This window comes from Hyperoodon ampullatus, assembly GCF_949752795.1.
Source record: "Hyperoodon ampullatus genome assembly, chromosome: 6".
Classification (NCBI taxonomy): Eukaryota; Metazoa; Chordata; class Mammalia; order Artiodactyla; family Ziphiidae; genus Hyperoodon; species Hyperoodon ampullatus.
The window spans coordinates 7,430,079-7,451,698 of NC_136919.1; the positions used below are offsets into that span (position 1 = coordinate 7,430,079).

At 52.9% G+C, this 21,620-nt stretch overlaps 1 protein-coding gene across 3 annotated transcripts; it reads left to right on the forward strand.

Moving 5' to 3' along the window:
* Positions 1 to 2,270: 2,270 nt before the first annotated feature.
* On the forward strand, positions 2,271 to 18,206 carry ZER1 (zyg-11 related cell cycle regulator; the record flags this gene model as incomplete). Of its 3 annotated transcripts, none has more annotated exons than XM_079707198.1 (15): positions 2,271 to 2,431; positions 3,739 to 3,889; positions 4,115 to 4,551; positions 4,863 to 5,039; positions 6,338 to 6,452; positions 6,600 to 6,746; positions 7,077 to 7,250; positions 10,847 to 11,062; positions 11,952 to 11,993; positions 12,161 to 12,280; positions 12,969 to 13,084; positions 13,432 to 13,620; positions 14,797 to 14,894; positions 16,523 to 16,625; positions 17,873 to 18,206. In XM_079707198.1, the coding sequence occupies 15 exons, from the start codon at positions 2,274 to 2,276 to the stop codon at positions 17,928 to 17,930; spliced, it is 2,301 nt and encodes a 766-aa protein (XP_079563324.1). In that variant the 3' UTR covers positions 17,931 to 18,206. The 3 variants fall into 3 exon arrangements, with proteins under 3 accessions (XP_079563324.1, XP_079563322.1, XP_079563323.1); XM_079707196.1 differs by having other exon boundaries at positions 2,274 to 2,431; positions 7,077 to 7,244; XM_079707197.1 differs by lacking the exon at positions 13,432 to 13,620 and having other exon boundaries at positions 2,274 to 2,431.
* Between the last annotated feature and the right edge of the window lie 3,414 nt (positions 18,207 to 21,620).

The window sequence follows — 21,620 nt, forward strand, 5'->3', positions numbered from 1 at the left end:
TGGCTATATTCCCTATGTTGTACAATATATCCTTAGAGACTATTTATTTTATACATGATAGTTTGTACCTCTTACTCCCCTACCCCTGTCTTGCCCCTCCCCGTTCCCTCTCCCAACTGGTAACCACTAGTTTTTTCTCTATTTCTGTGAGTCTGTTTCCTTTTTGTTATATTCACTAGTTCTATTTTTTACATTCCACATGTAAGTGATATCATACAGTATTTGTGTTTCTCTGTCTGATGAGAGCTTACTTTTTAAAAAAATTAATTTATTTATTTGGCTGTGCTGGGTCTGATTTGCAGCACACGGGATCTTCATTGCCTCGTGTGGGATCTTTAGTTGCAGCATGCGGGATCTAGTTCCCTGACCAGGGATCGAATCCGGGCCCCCAGCATTGGGAGCATGGAGTCTTAACCACTGGACCACCAGGGAAGTCCCAAGACCTTACTTTTTTTTAAAAAATAAATAAATTTATTTATTTATTTTTGGCTGTGTTGGGTCTTCGTTGCTGCGTACAAGCTTTCTTTAGTTGTGGTGAGTGGGGGCTACTCTTTGTTGTGGTGCGCGGGCTTCTCATTGTTGTGGCTTTTCATTGTGGAGCACGGGCTCTAGGCACGCAGGCTTCAGTAGTTGTGGCACGTGGGCTCAGTAGTTGTGGCTTGCGGGCTCTAGAGCTCAGGCTCAGTAGTTGTAGTGCACGGGCTTAGTTGCTCCGCGGCATGTGGGATCTTCCCAGGCCAGGGCTCGAACCCATGTCCCTTGCATTGGCAGGCAGATTCTTAACCACTGCGCCACCAGGGAAGCCCAAGACCTTACTTTTTTAATAACAGTTTTATTGAGCTGTAATTCCTATGCCATACAGTTCATCTATTTAAAGTAGACAATTCAGTGGGTTTCGGGGATATTCACAAAGTTGTGCAACCATCACCACCGTCAATTTTAGAACATTTTCTTCCCCCAAAAAATAAATCCACAGCCATTAGCAGTCACTCCCCATCCCCACCGTCCCCCCACAACCTCTTAGCCCCAGGCAACCACTAATCTACTTCTGTCTCTGTAGGTTTGCCTGTTCTGGCTAAACATTTCATACAAATGGAATCATAAAATATGTGGCCTTTTGTGACTTGTTTCTTTCACTTAGCATAACGTTTTTCTTTTTCTTTTTTTTTTTTTTTTTGCGTTATGTGGGCCTCTCACTGTTGTGGCCTCTCCCGTTGCGGAGCACAGGCTCCGGACGCGCAGGCTCAGCAGCCATGGCTCACGGGCCCAGCCGCTCCGCGGCATGTGGGATCTTGCCAGACCGAGGCACGAACCTGTGTCCCCTGCATCGGCAGGCGGACTCTCAACCACTGCGCCACCAGGGAAGCCCTAGCATAACGTTATTAAGGTGCAGTGTTGTAGCGTGTGTCAGTACTTCATTCCTGTTATTGCTAAATAAGATTCCATTACATGGCTCTACCATGTTTTTGTCTATCCGTTTATCAGTTGTTGGGCATTTGAATTGTTTCCATTTTGACTATTATGGGTAATACCACTGTGTACAACTTTTATGTGGAAGTATATTTTCATTGCTCTCCTGAGGAGCCTTCATTCTTAATCATATACAATGAGATTCACTGATGACGTGTCTTTAAAGCCCTGGCACATACTAAGCATTCAAACAGTGACAGCTGTACACACACACACACACACACACACACACACACACACACAGCAACGGACACCACAATTTAGCTGTTAACGAAAGACCCTGTAGGGAGTTCCCTGACGGTCCAGTGGTTAGGACTCGGCGCTTTCACTGCCGTGGCCCGGGTTCAGTCCCTGATCAGGGAACTAAGATCCCACAAGCCATGTGGTGCGGCCAAAAAAAAAAAAAAAGCCCCTGTAATCCCCACCCAAGCACTGGGTCCCCGACACATACATCTGCCCACAGACATTGGGAGGTCATGGAAATGCTCAGACAACGCCTCCTGTTCTTTGCAGGTCAAATCACACGTAGGTGGTAGCACAGCAGAGCAGGGAAGGGAGGAATCAGGAGTCCTGGGCCCTGACCCTGCTAAGCTGCTAATTTGTATGTGCCATCCAGGGGCCTCAGTTTTTCTACTAGAGAGTGGACATAGGGCAGCTGGTAGTTCTGGCCCTTATGCATGGCTCACTTAGCTTCTTTCCCATTCCCCAGGCCGTGGCTCAGCTAATGATCCTGTGAGTGTCAGGGAGTCACCATTGCCCCTGGGGGCCCCTGTCCCAGAGTGGCCTACCTGTCTGCTCCCAGCATGGCGTCAGACACCCCTGAGTCCCTGATGGCCCTCTGCACTGACTTCTGCCTGCGCAACCTGGATGGCACCTTGGGCTACCTGCTGGACAAGGAGAATCTGCGGCTCCATCCAGACATCTTCCTGCCCAGCGAGATCTGTGACCGGCTCGTCAATGAGTGAGCAGGCGTGGGGCTGGGGCAGGGGCCTGAGCCTCAGCATGAGTGTGTGCAGAGAGATTGGGAGCATTGTGTGTGCCCCCCTGTGGGGATATGCACACACATGGGTATCCATGGGTGCAAGAGAACACTGGCCCCTCCATAACCGTAAAGTTGTAATTGTGCATGTTGGTACGTGTGTGGAGGGGGGTGCACGTGAAGGAATGTGTTTGCACACACGTGGGCTTCTGCAGCACAGGGTAGGTTTGAGTGTAAAACTGCAGGTATGCATTACACCTATGAGAGGGTGTAGAAACCTCTCCTATAATATAAATGAAGGAGTTATATGCTGTCCTGTGTGTGTATTTGTGTGTGTGTGCACACACGTGTGCATACACACATGATGCACCTGTGCCTGTGACCACACGTCTGTGTGTGAACCTGAATACATACATATTTATGCACCAGTGCCAGAATAATGAACCCCTGAGCAGGGATCAGATCATTCAGAAAATCTCTATGTGGCTTCTCCAAGGGACTCCCCACTAATAGAGGCTCCTAGAAGGATGATATACAGGCCTGACTGCTGGAGGTTCGGTCCAGATGCCCAGAGGGAAATTGTTAGACCAGACAGTTGCATATAAAAGTGGGAACCTGTGTGTGACCTGAGAGCCCAACTTGTAAAAATGTTCTGAGCATCTAATGTGGGTCAGGCACTATATTGGACACTGCAGAGCAGAGTTGTGTCCATTTTACAGATGAAGGAACTGAGGTCTGGGGAATTGCAGTTACTCGTGTGAAGTTGCCCAGGTAGTGAACAGCCAAGCCAGGGTGGTGTATGACTCCACAGCCTTTTCCACCAGACCAGCATCTGCTGGTATCTCAACAGAGTTTTACTGAGCGCTTGCTCTGGACCCAGCTGGGAACTCCAAACCCCTCGGCTCAGTCTTCCTGTTGGACAGGGTTCTGGGAAGGGCTGATCAAGGAGTCAGAAGCTGGCTTAAAGAAGATGGGGAGTGTGGACGTGTATGTTTGTTATAGAAGCATCTACAGTTTGGCGGGGAAGAGCTTGGGATTCGCCATTGATAGGGGCTCCTTTATCACCAGCTGGTCTACCTTTGGACTCCTGGTTCCTGGGGTCACCCGTAGTCTCATCTGTAGGGTAGTCAGGATCCAACCAGGTGCTGTGAGGAAGAGGAGGAGGAGGAGGAGATGGAGGTTGCTGCCGGGGTGATCAGGGAAGGCTTCAGAGGAAGGGGAGGGCTTGTGCTGGGCCTTGAAGGGAGCATGAGGGTCCCTCCCCTGAGCCAGGCTTCCTTCCCTCCCAGGTATGTGGAGCTGGTCAATGCCGCCTGCAACTTTGAGCCACACGAGAGCTTCTTCAGCCTCTTCTCGGACCCCCGCAGCACCCGCCTCACCCGAATCCACCTCCGCGAGGACCTGGTGCAGGACCAGGACCTGGAAGCCATTCGCAAGCAGGTGAGACCTGGTCACCAGGCACTGGGCATGGCCAGGGGAGGCCACCCTGAGACGGTCAGGTGGAGTTGGGGCAGGACCGGTCACCTCCAGCCCAGGAATCCTGAGGCGCCTCCAGGGCTCTCCCCCTTGTGCAGACCCCCTCCCCAAGCCCCACGTGTGGCCCAGGGCCAGGCCTAGGCTGGAGTGTGGGTGCAGAGGTGATAACGGGGCTGTGCCCGCCGCCAGGACCTGGTGGAGCTGTACCTGACCAACTGCGAGAAGCTGTCTGCCAAGAGCCTGCAGACGCTGAGGAGCTTCAGCCATACCCTGGTGTCCCTGAGCCTGTTCGGCTGCGCGAACATCTTCTACGAGGAGGAGAACCCAGGGGGCTGTGAAGACGAGTGCCTCGTCAACCCCACCTGTCAGGTGCTGGTCAAGGACTTCACCTTCGAGGGCTTCAGCCGCCTGCGCTTCCTCAACCTGGGCCGCATGATTGATGGGGTCCCCGTGGAGTCCCTGCTGCGGCCGCTCAACTCTCTGGCCGCATTGGACCTCTCGGGCATCCAGACGAGTGATGCGGCCTTCCTAACCCAGTGGAAAGACAGCCTGGTGTCCCTTGTGCTCTACAACATGGACCTGTCGGACGACCACATCCGTGTCATTGTCCAGTTGCACAAGCTGCGGTGAGCTGTGAGCCCAGAGCTCGCAGGGTCGGGTGGGGAGGTGGGGATTGTCAGTCCCAGAAGTTTCCTGAGCCCCCGGCCAGGCAGAAGGTGGGGATAGAAGAGACAGTCCCATTCCTTAAACCCACTGTTTTGGTCTGACCGGGGCTGTTAAGGGCACCTGGGTCCCAGCACGTTTTTTCCCAGAACGCCCTGGAGTGGTTGTAACAGGGATGGGCCCTCCCCTGCCATGGACTGAAACAGCAGGGGTCTACGAGGCAGCCCCAGTCTGTGTCCAGCTCCTGACCTGTGCCCCCAACTCCAATCTTCAGACACCTGGACATCTCCCGAGACCGCCTCTCCAGCTACTACAAGTTCAAGCTGACTCGCAAGGTGCTGAGCCTCTTTGTGCAGAAGCTGGGGAACCTGATGTCCCTGGACATCTCTGGCCACATGATCCTGGAGAACTGCAGCATCTCTAAGATGGACGAGGATGCAGGACAGACCAGGTGGGGACCCACCTGCCATGTTTGTTAGCAGGGTATCATTCAACAGGCATTGACCAAGTGCCCCTCTGTCAAGTGCTGTCCTGGATGCTGAACAGAAAAAAACAAATCAGACCCTCCCGAGTCTGTGTGAGCTAGTTGGGACAGACGGGTCATTATTAGGGCTGCACAGGGCTCTGGGGTTGCCCTGAGGGTCAGGAAGGAGGGAGGAGGAGGAATGGCACCCAGGCTGTGCAGAAAGTTCATTCTGAGTTTGCCAGAGGAAGGGTGTTCTAGCAGAGGAAACAGCATGTGCAAAGGCTGGAGGTACCGCACGGGGAGTGACTGGGAGATTACGGTGCTCAGACGGGCCGGAGCTGGTGTGGTGGTATTAAGGTAAGGCCAGCATACCCGCCACTCTTTAGGTGTTGCGGCAGACAGGCTGGTCCCCAGGTTCGTTGTTTGGAGGAGAGAGCTGATTCAAACCCATCCAGCTGTCACTGGCCGTAAACCCTCTCCCCGACCGGAATGGAGTGGGGTTTGGTTGATGGGTATGTCCCTTCATGACTGTTGGGGGAACCTAAAGGTGACACATCCTCACTAGAATGGCAGATAGGATTCTCCAGAGATGGCTGCAACAGTATCTCCTGTCCCACATGTTCTCTACAGTGTGACCTTGTCAGCCTCCCATCAGGAGGTGGGGTCTATGTCCATCCCCTGCCTTTAAAAAAAAAAAAAGGGACTTCTCTGCTTCCCTGGTGGCACAGTGGATAAGAATCCTCCTGCCAATGCAGGGGACACGGGTTCGAGCCCTGGTCCGGGAAGACCCCACGTGCCGCGGAGCAACTAAGCCCGTGCGCCACAACTGCTGGGCCTGCGTGCCGCAACTACTGAGCCCGCGTGCCACAACTACTGAGCCCGTGTGCCGCAACTACTGAGCCCGCATGCTGCAACTCATGAGCCCACGTGCCACAACTACCGAGCCTGTGTGCCGCAACTCCTGAGCCCACGTGCCACAACTACTGAAGCCCACATGCTTGGAGCCCGTGCTCCACAACAGGAGAAGCCACCCCAGTGAGAAGCCCGTGCACTGCAACAAAGAGTAACCCCTGCTCGCCACAGCTGGAGAAAGCCTGTGCTCAGCAACAAAGACCCAACACAGCCCCCAAAAAAAAACCAAAAACAAAATAGACAAGGCCGGAGAGCCTAGCAGAGGGCCCCAAGGAAATGCCTCACCACCCCCCAGGGAGAGGCCCTTGTTTGTGCTGACCCAGGGCAGCCCCGGGCCCCAGGCCACTCACCCCAACACCCTCTTCCCTCAGCATCGAGCCTTCCAAGAGCAGCATCATGCCGTTCCGGGCTCTGAAGAGGCCACTGCAGTTCCTTGGGCTCTTCGAGACCTCCCTGTGCCGCCTCACGCACATTCCGGCCTACAAAGTGAGAGGGGGAGGGGGAGGGGAGGACCAGGGCGCCCCGGGAGGAGGGAAGGAGGGGTCTGCCCTGGGCCTAGAGATGGCGGCACTGGGATCGGGCATCCCACCGCTTGGCCTCTTCTGGGATGTTCTGATCATGCTCCATCTCCAGGTGAGTGGTGACAAAAATGAGGAACAGGTGCTGAATGCCATCGAGGCCTACACGGAGCACAGGCCGGAGATCACCTCACGGGCCATCAACCTGCTTTTCGACATCGCACGCATTGAACGCTGCAACCAGCTTCTGCGGGCCCTGAAGGTCAGTCCCGACCCTGGGGGCCCTCGGGCTCCGGTCCATTCCCACCCTCCCTCCTCTACACCCCTCCTCTTCCCCAGGACACTGGCCGTCCCGCCTCCCAAACCCCAGCCCCGCTTCGCGGTGCCTGACTTGCCCCGGCACTGGCCTTGTCCGAGGCCTGTGGCCTGCCCCAGTTTCTGCTCCCCAACCTCTACTTCTGCCCTCAGGGAGCAGGATCAGCCTGAGCCCTGCCCCAGAGGACCGTCCAAGCCCCTCTCACAGCCCCAGGCCCATCCCCACGCAACTTGGACAGGCCTGGCCAACCCTGGCCCGTACTCTGTCTTCACACAGCTGGTCATCACGGCCCTCAAGTGCCACAAGTATGACAAGAACATTCAAGTGACAGGCAGTGCCGCCCTCTTCTACCTGACCAATTCCGAGTATCGCTCAGAGCAGAGCATCAAGCTGCGCCGGCAGGTCATCCAGGTGGTGCTGAATGGCATGGAATCCTACCAGGAGGTGACGGTGAGCCCCTACCCGCTGCCTGCTCTGACCCAGACGCCCCACTTCCTGCTCACCCTGTGTGTCCCAGCCTTGCCAGCAGGCTTGCAGAGCCCTCCCGGTGCCATGCTCGCTCTCACCCTTTCTCTCCTGGCTCTGTACTGCCCCCACCACAACCCCCCTTTTCCGCGGCATCACTGCCAGACTCTGGGACCTGGCATTCAGGGCCCTGGGGCCTGGCCCCACCCGGCCAGTCCATCGCCCACTGCCACCCTCCCCCAGGGGCCCTGTCCTTCTGACTCTGGGCCTTTGCTCGTGCTAACTCCTTAGCCCTTCTGCCCAGTGACACTCTGCTGAGGTGGGTATTTTTTTCAATAACTGCTTTTATGATAAAAGTAATCCGAATTTTTACTGGAGAAAAATTACAGGTATAAAAGAAAAAAAAAGAAAACACCCATAATCCCAGCACACAGAGAGCCAAGATTAACATTGGATATATATTGTTCTGGCTTATAGTCTGTGCATATTTATTTAGTAAATGGGACCATTCTGTGTGTACTGTTGTATAACCTGGATTTTCATTTCAACAGCGTCTTGTAAACGTGAACATCTCCCATATCAACAAAACATTTTACAACAAAATTTTAAAAGCATTGTTTCTTTTCTGATTACAAAAGTGAGATACCGAATGCTTAGAAAACAAATTCAAGTAACAGAAAATGCACTAACTAGAAAGTGAAAGTTCCAATCCCAGCTCTCCTCCCCCCGGGGCAGCTGGTTTGAACAGTCGACTTCATAACTATTGGTGTCAGCATAGTGTGAAGTGTTCTCATCCAAGGAGAGGCTGCCCTGGTGCTGACTCTGTGCTGGGGCTCAGAGGCAGTGGTCAAGCCCCATCCCCAAGGGGCAGCAGGACGGGGCTCCCCCGAATACACAGGCTGCACTTACTGAGTCAGCCGCATGGTTGAACACTTAGGTGGCTTTTCATGTTTTGCTATTTCAAATAAGGCTTTGCTGAATACAAGTAATTGATGCTCCTCAAGAGACACGTCTAAACGGAGAATGGCTGGAGCAGTGGGTTTGTGTATTTTTAAAGCATTTGGTACGTGTTCTTGGATTGCCCTCCAGAAAGGCTCTGGTGGGGATATAGCCTCTGTAGGGATGGGAAAGGCCCCTTTCCCACTGCCTGCCAACTCCAGACTTTAGAGCCACAGTTCTTCCTGCACTGAGATTGATTTTATAATCAGGTAAAAGGCTTGCCTTTTTTTTTTTTTTTAAACGAGAAAAAATGCTAGTTGAAGACTCGCAAATTCATAAACTCTTTCAAAGAAATAGAAATTCAAGTAACAAGATAACCACTTTTTTTCTTTTAATTATTTATTTATTTATTTTTGGCTGCGTTGGGTCTTCGTTTCTGTGCGAGGGCTTTCTCTACTTGTGGCAAGCGGGGGCCACTCTTCATCGCGGTGCGCGGGCCTCTCACTGTCGCAGCCTCTCTTGTTGTGGAGCACAAGCTCCAGATGCGCAGGCTCAGTAGTTGTGGCTCACGGGCGTAGCTGCTCCGCGGCCTGTGGGATCCTCCCAGACCAGGGCCCGAACCCGTGTCTCCTGCATTGGCAGGCAGATTCTCAACCACTGTGCCACCAGGGAAGCCCGATAATCACTTTTTGACTCGAGAGATTCATGACGTCTGTTGACAAAGGTCAGGGGAAGAACACACTCGCACTTTCCACGGGTGAGGTGTGACCTGAACAACCTCTTCACAGGGCAACTTGCAGAACCTGCCAAAACTGTGCATGCATTTATCTTTTGGCGTAAATTCCACAGTTAGAAATGTTCTTAGAGGAAAAAGATCCATGTACATCGTCCCTTTTTGATTAAATAAGAAGTCAGAGGCAACCAAAATATTTTAGCAATAGGGGCCTGGACCTGAAAGATTAACGTAAGATCTGCCCACATCATGGGATATGATGGTAAATCTGTACATCCTAACATGGAAAGATGGATGGCCCTGCATGTTGATAAGTGAAGAGAAGTTTTGGACCAATATGGATAAAACCTTCTTTCGCCTCTCCCCTCCCCCAAGTATAATGTGTATTTCCATGGTAGAAAAATCTAGAAGGTTGTGCATCAAACTTTTTTTCTTTTAATATTTTTTGCTGCATTGGGTCTTCGTTGCTGTGCGCGGGCTTTCTCTAGTTGCGGCGAGCAGGGGCTACTCTTCGTTGTGGTGCGTGGGCTTCTCATTGCGGTGGCTTCTCTTGCTGCGGAACACGGGCTCTAGGTGTGTGGGCTTCAGTAGTTGTGGCACGTGGGCTCAGCAGTTGTGGCTTGCGGGCTCCAGAGCACAGGCTCAGTAGTTGTGCCTCGCGGGCTCTAGAGCACAGGCTCAGTAGTCGTGGCGCACGGGCTTAGTTGCTCCGCGGCATGTGGGATCTTCCCGGACCAGGGCTTGAACCCGTGTCCCCTACATTGGCAGGCGGATCCTTAACCACTGCACCACCAGGGAAGTCCCGCATCAAACTTTTAAAGGCAATTACTTCTGAAGAATTAAGTGGGGGACTTTATAACTTTCTGCTCAGGTAGTATTTTTTGAAATTTTTATAGTAAGTATTGCTTTTATGATTTAAAATAATTTTTTTTCTCAAATTACAAAATATATGTATATTGCGGGGGAAAAAAAGGACAGAGTTAACAAGGGTTAGCAAGTTAATTAGAGGATTAGGATATCCTCTAGTTTATATAAGTAATGAAGTATGGTGAACTTCCAGTATCTAATGAGAAAGGATGGAAGGAAATTATGAGGAAAATGCACTGAGAATACTGTAAAATAAAGAAAGAAACCCACAGACAACACAAAGAGTAATTGAGGATGTGGAGCGACTGGAACTTTTCTGTGCTTCTGGTGGGAGTATAAACTGGTACAGCCACCTTGGAAACAGTCTGGTGTTACCTGGTAAAGCTGAAGACATGCACCCCTTGTGACCTAGAAACTCCACCCCACGCGTGGGTGCCCTAGAGGAGCCCACACACATGGACACCAGGATGCACGTACAGGACATTGTTTGAAGTAGCCAAACACTGAAGTCTAACCAAACGTCCGCTAGCAGTGCACTGCATAAATAAATTAGATTTCTATACTGCAAATGAAAAACAAAAATGCATTTCAGCTACTTATAACAAGATGGTTGATCTTGCAAACCTGTAGTTGGAAAAAAAAAGCCACAAGATGCTAGAGAATCTTTCAAGTGAAAGGCAGGGATGGGGCTCTCTCATAAGGAGAGGGGCTTATGATCAGGAAGGGTCATATGGGGACTTCTGGGTGCTGGCAATGTTGTTTCTTGACCCAAATGGTGTTTACATGGTTGTTGAAAAGCTTGTTTGCCTTATAATTATTTGCAAAACTATACATTTGTGTTTTATGCACTCTTTTGTATATTACAGTTCACGTTTTTAAAAAATATTTTTTTAAAAAAACAAAAACCTCATAGTCTCCTCTTCCAGACAGCCTTCGTGGACCACCACAGCTCTGGATGATCTCACACCTCTAGAGAGCCCCTCAAGTCCAGCTCCCAAGTCTGACCCTGACTGTGCTCCGCTTGTCTCCCGGCCCCACCCAGGTCCAGCGGAACTGCTGCCTGACCCTCTGCAACTTCAGCATCCCTGAGGAGCTGGAGTTCCAGTACCGCCGAGTCAACGAGCTCCTGCTCAGCATCCTCAACCCCACGCGGCAGGATGAGTCGATCCAGCGCATCGCTGTGCACCTGTGCAACGCCCTGGTCTGCCAGGTGGACAACGACCACAAGGAGGCCGTGGGCAAGATGGGCTTTGTTGTGGTGCGTGCGCGCACAGTGGGGGCTGCCTCTCCCCCCCTCCCCCACAGCCCCACTGCCAAAAGGGAGGATTTAGGCCGGACCAAAGGAAGAATTTCCTGGGACTTCCCTGGCGGTCCAGCGGTTAAGACTCTGAGCTTCCAATGCAGGGGCTGCGGGTTCGATCCTTGGTCCAGGGAACTAAGATCCCATGTGCCGCGTGGAATGGCCAAAAAAAAACAAAAAAAACCCCCAACTACTTCCAAAGGGAGAATTTCCTAACAGTGAAAGTTGCTGATGAGCCGTAGATTTCCTCCACCTAGAGAACACTCTGTCATCCTCTCCCAGCCCCTCCACTCCCCTGTTGGGTCCCACTGTACAAGTCACTCCTGCCTCCTCAGACCAGGTGCCCCTCTTATGTCTTCCCAAATGGGATTAAATAAATATCTGAGGGCCTATCTGTGTAACATCAGCCTCCCCACTGGGCGTGAGCTCCGTAGGGAGAGACGCCATGCTTGTTCCTTCCATCATCCCGTCCCCAGCACTTCCTAGCACAGGGCCTGGTGCACAGTGGGGAGTTAATAAATATTTGCTGAAGAAAGGAAGGCACATCCAGTCTCCTCCTTTCATTTATCGCTGGGGAGGCTGAAACCCACAGAGCGGGAGGGCCATGCCCACAGCCACGTGGGGTCAGGGTCAAGCCAGGACTAGCAGCCAGGCGTCCTGAAGCCAAGTATCAGGTCCGCGGGTGGCACTTCTCCCAACAGCCTCCCAAATAGAGGCAGATCTGTCTCGTCAGCATGTATTAACAGGAATAGAATTGCTGACTCTTCCCTCCATCTTGGTTCTTGGGGGACATGGTAGCTCTTGAAGCCCTGGCCCCCCCCCAGCAAGTTCTCTTCTCTGCCCACAGACCATGCTGAAGCTGATTCAGAAGAAGCTGCTGGACAAGATAGTAAGTTGAGTCTTCATGGAGCCACCCTGCCCCTCCCCTAGCCTGAGAAGGGACTGGCTTGCCCCTGGGGGGGTGTCCACATTGTGTTAGGGGACCCTGTCACCGGGTGCCAGGAGCCTGCGGGCCCATCCAGGTGAAACGTGTGCTGAGCCCTGTCCCCGCTTCAGTGTGACCAGGTGATGGAGTTCTCCTGGAGCGCCCTGTGGAACATTACGGACGAGACTCCCGACAACTGCGAGATGTTCCTTAACTTCAACGGCATGAAGCTCTTCCTGGACTGCCTGAAGGTAGCGCCCTCTCCAGAAGCCTCCTTGACCCCACTTGGCCGCTCTTCTGTCCCCAGGTCCCCCAGCAACCCCTCTCCCCATGGTTCCCATGGGAGGGCAGTGGGGATCAACTCACAGGCCCACCAGCCCAGGATTTGCTGCTAACAGGAAGGAGCCCCAGAGGGCTTCCCTGACCCCGACGGCCTGGCTGGGCACTCTCTTAGAGCCCTCCCTCCAAGGGAGAACTCAGCCCCGTCCTTCTCAGCATGATTTCTCAGGCTCTCCAGGTCTGGCTGGGGTCCACTGAGATATCAGCCAGACAGAATTCTGTCCAGTAGGATGGTCTGTTCATCCTAAAACTCATCCTTGATTGTCTTGCTCTAGTTTCCAAAAGGATTCCCTTAGACTAATATTTTGAGCTTTGGTAAGTAGAATCATGTTTGTCCCATTCATAATTTTATAGGTCAGATCTCCACTCAGCCTTTGATTTTGTGGCCGGGAGCTCTACCACTTTAATCCCTTGTAGTGTGTACCCAGCACTATCCTAGGTGTACTGGAAGGTAGGAGAGCAGCAGATTGCACACCCCCCCACCGCCGCTTTGTCTAGTTGAAATGTCCAGACAGATGCTCATAAAGCTTCTAGGTTACCAATATAAGACACTAATTAAGTACTCATTGATATGACCCCCAATGGCTCTCATTTTGCCAGGAGTTCCCAGAGAAGCAGGAGCTGCATCGGAATATGCTAGGACTCTTGGGGAATGTGGCAGAGGTGAAGGAGCTACGGCCCCAGCTAATGACTTCCCAGTTCATCAGTGTCTTCAGGTTGGTACTTCTCTTCTTTTCCTTTTTGCCTTGGCTGCCAGGATGCTCAGAGCTCTAGTCAGTGCTCAGTTGCAGCAACTGCCGTTAGCCTAGATTTCTGTTAGGAATGCCGCCTTCACTCTATGATGCAGTTTCTTATTCTTTCAACCCTCCATAAATGGTCCTGTTGTAGCTGTATCTTACCTTAAGCGACCTTATATCCTCTTTAGAAGTCATCTGGGTATGGATGATAAGTGATAAAGAAATCAATAGTACCTCTGGCATCTGGTCTTTTAGTTGGGGTCCAGCAGCTGGTATCTGAAGAGGGACTTGGGGATCAGGACTCCATTCTTCTCTCTTCTTGGCAGCAACCTGCTGGAGAGCAAGGCCGATGGGATTGAGGTTTCCTACAATGCCTGTGGCGTCCTCTCCCACATCATGTTTGATGGCCCTGAGGCCTGGGGCATCTGTGAACCCCAGCGGGAGGAGGTGGAGGAGCGCATGTGGGCAGCCATCCAGAGCTGGGACATCAACTCACGGAGAAATATCAATTACAGGTGCGGAGTGGGGAGGCGTGGGACGTGGATGTGGGGTAAGTGCTAGGACGGGATGCGCCTTCCCAACAAGGGCTGGTGAGAGCTACTTGCCCTTCTCCTAGTCCTGTGTCAGGTGTTACTAACCGAGGTGTAGTCCACGTAGAGCACAGCATGTAAACGCGCACATCTCACCTCTACAGTTTGGTGCCTGTTTCCTCACATCGACACCTGTGTGTACCCGAAGCCTGTCATTTACAAACATTTGATACATGTCCAGTTGTGAAAAAAAAAAAAAGGAGAAAATACAGACATGCAACAGGAAACAAAACGGAAACCATTCATTCCCTAAAAGAGCATCCCCCCCCTAACATTCTGGCATCTCCCTTTCCAGCAGTTTTCTGTGCACAGATTTATTTACCTCCAGTCCAGCTGGCATCAAGTCTTGCTATATCGTGAGTGAATTTCCAGCCGCAGCTATGGGTCTCCCTCATCGTTTTATGACTGAGTCACTTTCTCTGTGCACCTGGGCCATCTTGTATTGATGGACATTGAAGTTGAAAACCCACGTTGGGAGGAACAGGTTCATGCTCGTGGCTTTGCCGACACTCCAGTTACTGGCATTTCAGAGGACAGCTGGAGTGGAATCACTGGCCCGGGGAGGGGGTGGAGGTTGCACATGCATTTTTCAGGCTTTTGGACCACGACTCCAGATGACGTGTAGTAGAAGGCCATTATGGGAAGTGCAGTCAATCTCTTCTGCTTCCCAGGGTCCTTCGTCCCCCACCTCCCAGGCTGGGGCTCTCCTCCCTGCCATGGTCCCCAGTTTCTGCACCACCTGATCTGTGTTCCTCCTGCCTCCCTCGTGCTCATGACCTCTCTCACCAGGGCGCTCTCTTTGTGGAGCCTGAAGGGCCGGGTGCCCCCCTGTCCCCTCCATCCTACTGGCCTGCCCATCATTTGTCCATGGGACCCTTCAGTGAGGACAAACCCCCAACAAGAGACAATGCACCTCCCCCCACGATGCCCGGCATCAAAAGTGACCTTGAGGGAGTTCCCTGGTGGCCTAGTGGTTAGGATTCCAGGCTTTCACTGCCATGTCCTGGCTTCAGTCCCTGGTCAGGAAACCGAGATCCCTCAAGCCGCACGGGGTGGCAGGAAAAAAAAAAAAAAAAGTGACCTTGATTTTTCTTCCTATAGGTCATTTGAGCCAATTCTTCGCCTCCTTCCCCAGGGCATCTCACCTGTCAGCCAGCATTGGGCCACCTGGGCCCTGTACAACCTGGTGTCTGTCTACCGTGAGTACCCACTAACCCTTTGTTCACTCATCGGCTGAAAGCAGATTTGCCCTCAGGGAGGTGATAATCCAGGTGGAAGTACTATGAGAGCTGGTGTCAGTGTCTGCGTCTCAGCACCCAGCCCTCCGCCTTCTGGCATTGGTGGGACGCCCAGCATAATGGCTGGCCCCTGCCTCATTGGCAGAAGCAGGCCTGGCAGATGAGCCGGCCCATCCAGAGATCCCAGACAGCTTTCTTAATGTTTCCTGCTTCCATACAAGTGAATAGTCAAAAATCTCCATGCCTTCTGTAAGGCAGGGTAAGACCAACCCAAACCAAGAACTAACCCCCGAGGAAACAGACGTCCGAGAGAACGGGAGAGAACTTGAAAACAAGTCTCACTCATTTCCTCAGAGAGACTCCCACCCTCTCTTAGAAGAGCCTGAACTGTCCTCTGTGCAGTGGCTTTGGGGGAGAGGAAAAAGAGGGTGCAGCACCAAGAGCCTTTGACTGCAGACCAGGTTTGACCCCTAGTTCTCTCCTTTACTGGTTATGTGATCTCATGCAGGTTATTTAACTTCTCTGGGCCTCAGTTTTCTCCTCTGTAAAATGGGGATAATAACACCTCATAAGATTGATGTGAAAAGAGAACCAGCAGAAAGTGCTGAGCCCTGGTGCCTGGATACTGCTCAGTCCTGCTACTGGCAGAGTGAATAAGAGTGCAGGCCCTGGGGGAAGACTGCCTGTGTTACTTTGAGCAGGTTTCTCAACCTCTCCATGCCTCATTTGCCTCATCTTTAAAATGGGATAGTAATAGTACTTTCCGCACAGGATTGCTGTGAAATAAGACATGTAAAGTGTTTGGAAGAGTGCTTTGGCATATCCCAGCTGTTCAGTAAGCATATGCCAATTTTTTAATATTCCTTGAAGTTAGTCTTCCTAAAAAGTAGCACCTTATCTCAAAGAGGCAGTGTAGCACAGAGGAAGAGCCCTGAGCCCGGACTCCCTCAGACAAGATTCTAGAGTGACTTTGAGTGGATTACTTCATCTCTCTGAAGCTCAGCTCTTTCATCATTAAATGGAGATGATAAAAATAGCTCCTACGACATAGAGCTGCTGGAGGGCCATTGAAATACCCGTGTTCTCCGTGGAGTGTATAGCCCTGGATACTAAGCCCTAGAATGTTCTTTGTTGGAGTGAACCATGGAGCCACCCAATAGGTAGGCCTGGTGGTTCCATCCTGGCTGGAAATATTTTGTTAAAAGTACAAATAAACAGGTTCCTGGATCTGTTGAATCAGGATACCCAAGGGCAGTGCTTAGGAAGCTCTATTTTTACAAAAACTTCTCAGAGAGTAGAAGGTGCTGGTTTGGGTGACATTTGGGGGGGTGGGGAATGCCACTGTGAGGCAAAGAAGGGAAGAGCCTTTTCCAAGGGGTTCACCCCTTGCTTCCCCCAGGTGGCCTCAGGAACTTGGGCCCCAGGGCTGGGCAAACATGGCTCATGGCCGGTTGCAGCAGTGCCCTCACTCAGGGCCAAGTCTTCATCCCGCCTTCTGGGAGGGCAGTTCTTGCAGCAAGGGTGGGTTTCTGGGCAACAGGCTGATAGAAATCCCACCCTGATCACCTGCTGTCTGTCCCTATCCACAGCGGACAAGTACTGCCCCCTGCTGATCAAAGAAGGTGGGATGCCCCTCCTGAGGGACATGATAAAGATGGCAACCGCGCGGCAGGAGACCAAGGAAATGGCCCGGTGAGAGACTGGCAGTGTTTCTGCTTGGAGCCTAGACTTGGGGGAGCGAGGGACACAGCCAGGCCCTCTCGTGGTTAGGAATGGCTGAAATTCCCAGGGGCGACTCGGAGCTGAGTGAGGAGGTGGACAGCGTACTGACGTCCAGCTGGGGCCTCCCTGAGTGTCATTTTGGCCACAGTGTGGCCGGAAACTGGATGATCAAGCTCTGAATGGAGCATCATTGCCCTCATTTGTAAGCTTTATTCTCTTTTATTCCCAGAAAATCCCATCCTCTCATCCCTGGGCATTAGCAAGTCAGGTCAGAACTTGTCATTATTTTTGGCCAAAGACATTCCAACTAAAGAGAGGACACGGTATGGTAAAATACATTCTAGGGATCAGGCAATGCATATGAGTTTCTGAATGTGAAGGTCCCGGACACGGCAGAGCCATCAAGGCCTTCCGCTGCTGTGTCGTTTTCACTACCGGGTCTAAAATATCACCTACCGGATCTCACACCCATCAGTGCACAAGAGAGATCCTCAGAGAGGCTACGTGTCGCAATCAGCAGTAACGACCTTGCTTTCTCCAGGATGCATTCTAGAAGAGAACAGAGTTACATTTACCCCAGTTCTAAACACAGCGCAGAATAAAGAGTATCATGGGGGAGGGGCCTGGAGCTCAGAGGCTCCCCAGACAACTACTCACTGGCTGTTTCTGCAGTTATTGTCGGCAAAAGGCAGTGCTTGGGCTTCCCTGGTGGCGCAGTGGTTGAGAGTCTGCCTGCCGATGCAGGGGACACGGGTTCGTGCCCCGGTCCGGGAAGATCCCACGTGCCGCGGAGCGGCTGGGCCCGTGAGCCATGGCCGCTGAGCCTGCGCGTCCAGAGCCTGTGCTCTGCAACGGGAGAGGCCACAACAGTGAGAGGCCCGCGTACTGCAAAAAAAAAAAAAAAAGGACCAGAAGGTTTTGGAGGTCAGGCCTGAGCTGATTCAGGGAAGCCCCTAACCATAGATGCCCAGGCACTGAGAGGTCGGAAAGGGGGCCTGGGGAAATAGGAGGGGAGCACGTGGGGCTGATGGTGTTCGTGGCCACAAGTACCATTTCCTGGGTACCCCGCACATGCTGGCCACTCTGCCCGCCACTTTGTACACTTCATCTCATTCAGTGTCAGCATCATGGTTAACATTGGCTAACAAATCCAGCAGCCTGATCAGCTGGGAGGGGCTGGGCCCACCCTCCAATCCTCTTTCTCCCATTGTCTCCAGCAAGGTGATTGAGCACTGCAGTAACTTTAAAGAGGAGAACATGGACACGTCCAGATAGAGGCCTCTGCCCCCATGGCCGCCACTGCTCTGGACCACAAGGCCGGGAGGAAGCGCTCTCAAGCAGCCCAGCTGGCAGATCCCCACCCGGGGAGCCTCCCACTGGATGAAGGGACACAGGGGGACTTTTGCACAACCGACGCTTTTCCTTAACATTAGTGAGATATATATATATATATTTTATATATATATATATGTATATGTATATATATATATATATATATATATATATATAATTTTTTTTTTGGTTAGGAAGTGTGAAGTTTTGTGTGTATGATTTCTGTACAAAAACAAAAGAAACACTCCCTGAGTCCTCGCAGCTTCCTTGGCCATTCTCAAGCCCCACTCAAAGCCTTCATCGCTGCCACACTCACTCCTACCCCTGCCAGACTGAATGCCTCTAACATTGTGAGTGTCCAGCCCTCGCCCTGTAATCTCTGACCTTGGCCTCCCTTCCTGTTAGGAGAGGCAATGGGCTTTTGATAGCCCACTCCAAGACCCTAACCCAGCCACCAAAGCCTGGGAACGCCCTCTAGGTTCCTGGGTGCAGCTGATGGGGTTTGGAGATTACAACTAACCCCACTGGGTCTCCCAAATGCCTTGGTGCTCCCGGCTGTGGACCTCTGGGGCGAGCAAGTAAGCCGTACCTGCCTAGGTCCAGGCAGTCCCAGCCCCAGAGGGCCCTGGAGGAGTGGAGCTCACAGCGGCTCTGCTGCCCTCTGGCCAGGCCTGCCTGAGGCCACGCTGCTACGGAGGCTGCCTCCTAGTCTCCCACCAGGTCCCAGGCTGTCGAAGGCCCCAGCCCAGGGCTGGTCAGAATTCGGGCAGATTCCACTGCCCCTTCTGCCAAACATATCCAGAACCTGCTCCCAACCCTGGAAGCCAGCACCTCCTGGGGCCAGGGGCTTTTTCCCCCTCACCCCCTACCCCTCATCTGCCCGCAGCACCCACGGTGCCCAGGCACCCCACCAGCAGAACTGAGCCTGCCTCACTCGCCCCTGCCTGCCCCGCTGCCCAGAGGACCCCACACCTCTCTCACAGGCAGGAGGTCCCCAAGCCAGCCTTTCCCGGTGGCAACAGGCAGACACCTCCAGACCAGCATTTGGCACGTCCTGCAGCGGCCCTGCCCGGCCCTCCGGGGCCCTTCCCGCGCCCCTCCCATTCTGACCCCAGGCTTTCCCTCGGAAACCTCCGTGCTGTGTTTCAGAGAAGTGTGAGACACAAACTTATCTTGAAATATCTTGTGGTCCTCCCTTGATGTCACTCCGAATTGCTTCTCATGGCACAGACGGCGGTGAGGAGGCCCCTCTGGAACAAGGGGCTGGGGAACAGAGCTACTCTGCAGGTAGCCCTTGGAGGGTGGCCTTTTCTTTCCTCCTCCTTCCCTGGGCCTGTTTTTGGATTCTCCTGGTGTTTCTGCCTGCAGACAGAGCAGTCTGGATGAGCAGCCCAGGGGAGAGGCAGCTGGCCTTTCTCCTCTGGGGTCTTTCCCTCCCAGCCATGGGAAGGGCCAGCTGCCCTGTGTCCCTCAGCTTAGCAGATGGACCACATCTGCGCCTCCCTTCCATGCTCACGTGGCCTGAGCCAGGCCCCGGGCAGAGCTCACATTGCATTGCTTTACCACCTGGGGCCTGGGTAAATGTCTGTACTTCGGGATGTCACAGAAATACATTTTTGTGCAAAGTGGAGCAGTGTTTTTTTTTTTTGTGGAAGGGATGAGGTCTGGAGAGGGCCCTGGGCTGGCTCAGGCAGTGGGCCTTGAGTGAGGGTGCGTTGGGTCAGTTTGTGTGCCCAGCCCAGAGGGTCAAGGTCAACTGCAGACTGGGGACAGGTGGCAGATCGGGCTGGAGCACCTGTTTTTCCTCTGCAGTCTCTCCATACCCCTGTGCCCAGACACTGAGGGTACAGCTGGCAACAGACCAACAGGGGCCCCACCCAGAATGGCTGTCTGATGGTAGAGACAGATGTTAAATACGAGATTAGGACCCAGTGTGTGAGGAGCAGGGAGAAGGGAGCACAGAGCAGGCCCCTCCTGTGGGCCGGTGGGAGTGTGCAGGGCAGACTGGAGTTAGCTGGGCCACAGCCCTTTAGGGAGAGGGAAGAGCATACGTGCAGATAAGGGACAGCGTGGTATCCTGGGCAGGGGAGGCGTCTCACAAGCGGAGACATGCGAGCTGAATCCAGCAGAAAGACCGGGCTGCCAGGCCTGGCTGTAGGGGTCCAGGGAAAGGGTGTCCTAGGCAGAGGGCCCTGCCAGGAGAAGACCTCGCAGGGAGAACCACGAAGCAGCCCACGTGGCTGCAGCAGAGCGGAGGGTGAGGGCGCCAGCAGGAGGGGATGAAGGAGCCGGGGCCAAATCCTGAGATGACTCAGCTTTGGCCCAGGATGGTCCTGGTTTACACCCGTTGTCCTAGTGTAACTATCAGCAGTGACTTCCGTGCCCCTGAAGTACTACTGAGGCTGCAACCAATGAGGGAGAGCTCTTCCCCGAAGAACGGTCTAGGTGCTGGTCCCAGATCAAGTGGAACCATTCCAAAACGTGCCAGGTGGTGTGTCCCCAGTGCCCAGTGACAAAGGTCCTCTCCTAGACCAAACTGTAGCCAGGCTCCAAGCCCTCTTCTCCGCTAGGCTGCTCAACCTTGGCCTATAAAAACTACAGACTTCAGGGCTTCCCTGGTGGCGCAGTGGTTGAGAGTCTGCCTGCCAATGCAGGGGACACGGGTTCGTGCCCCGGTCCGGGAGGATCCCACATGCCGCGGAGTGGCTGGGCCCGTGAGCCACGGCCGCTGAGCCTGCGCGTCCGGAGCCTGTGCTCCCAACGGAAGAGGCCACAACAGTGAGAGGCCCGCGTACCGCAAAAAAAAAACTACAGACTTCAGCGCAAGTGATTTCGTTCACTCCCACCTCTGACATTAAAAGACTTAAACACTAACATAGCTTCTAACAGCTCAAGGTCACATCCCTAGGGTGACCCTAGTCCCCCCTTAAAGTGCCTGCCTGAGAAAGCTCCAGGCTGCCAAAAGAATTTACTGTTTTTAACCAACACCTGATCACAGGCCCCTGACCACCCTTTCTTAGAGCATTTACTAAAAAGGGCTTACAATTGTGAATGCTTTCTCTGTCCCTCTGAGGTGTATTTGTACCTCCTACAACTCAGGAGTGTCTTTCTCAAGCACCTGATAGCCATCCCTTTAAAATGTAATCATCAGGAAGGATCAGGCCTCTGTCTCCCAGTCTCTGTGGGAGGATAGAAGCTGAACTTCAATTATTGCCAGATAGCAGACACAGCTGGCCTCATCAGCATTTACCCTGACCCACTGTTTGTAATTTTTCACTGCTCTGAGTCTCTTCAAGCCCCTGCCCTTCCCCATCTCAACTCCCTCATTCTCCCTTTAAAATACCCAGTCACCTCTGTACAAATCAAAGCTGCACTGGGACTTGCCTGGCCTGAAGCCCTGGGTTGGGCAAGGCTGAAGGGTGTAGGTGCTGGCTTAGAGCTGGGGAGACAAGACAGTCCTGTGCTAGACACTCTATTTCCATTATTCAGTCCTCCAACCACCTCAGCAGGGGGGTACTATTATCATCTCCATTACACAGACAGAAAACAGAGCTCGCAGTGGTTCAGTAACTTGCCCAAACTCATACAGGTAGGAAGAGGCAGTGCTGGGATTTCTGACTCTGACCCAAGTTG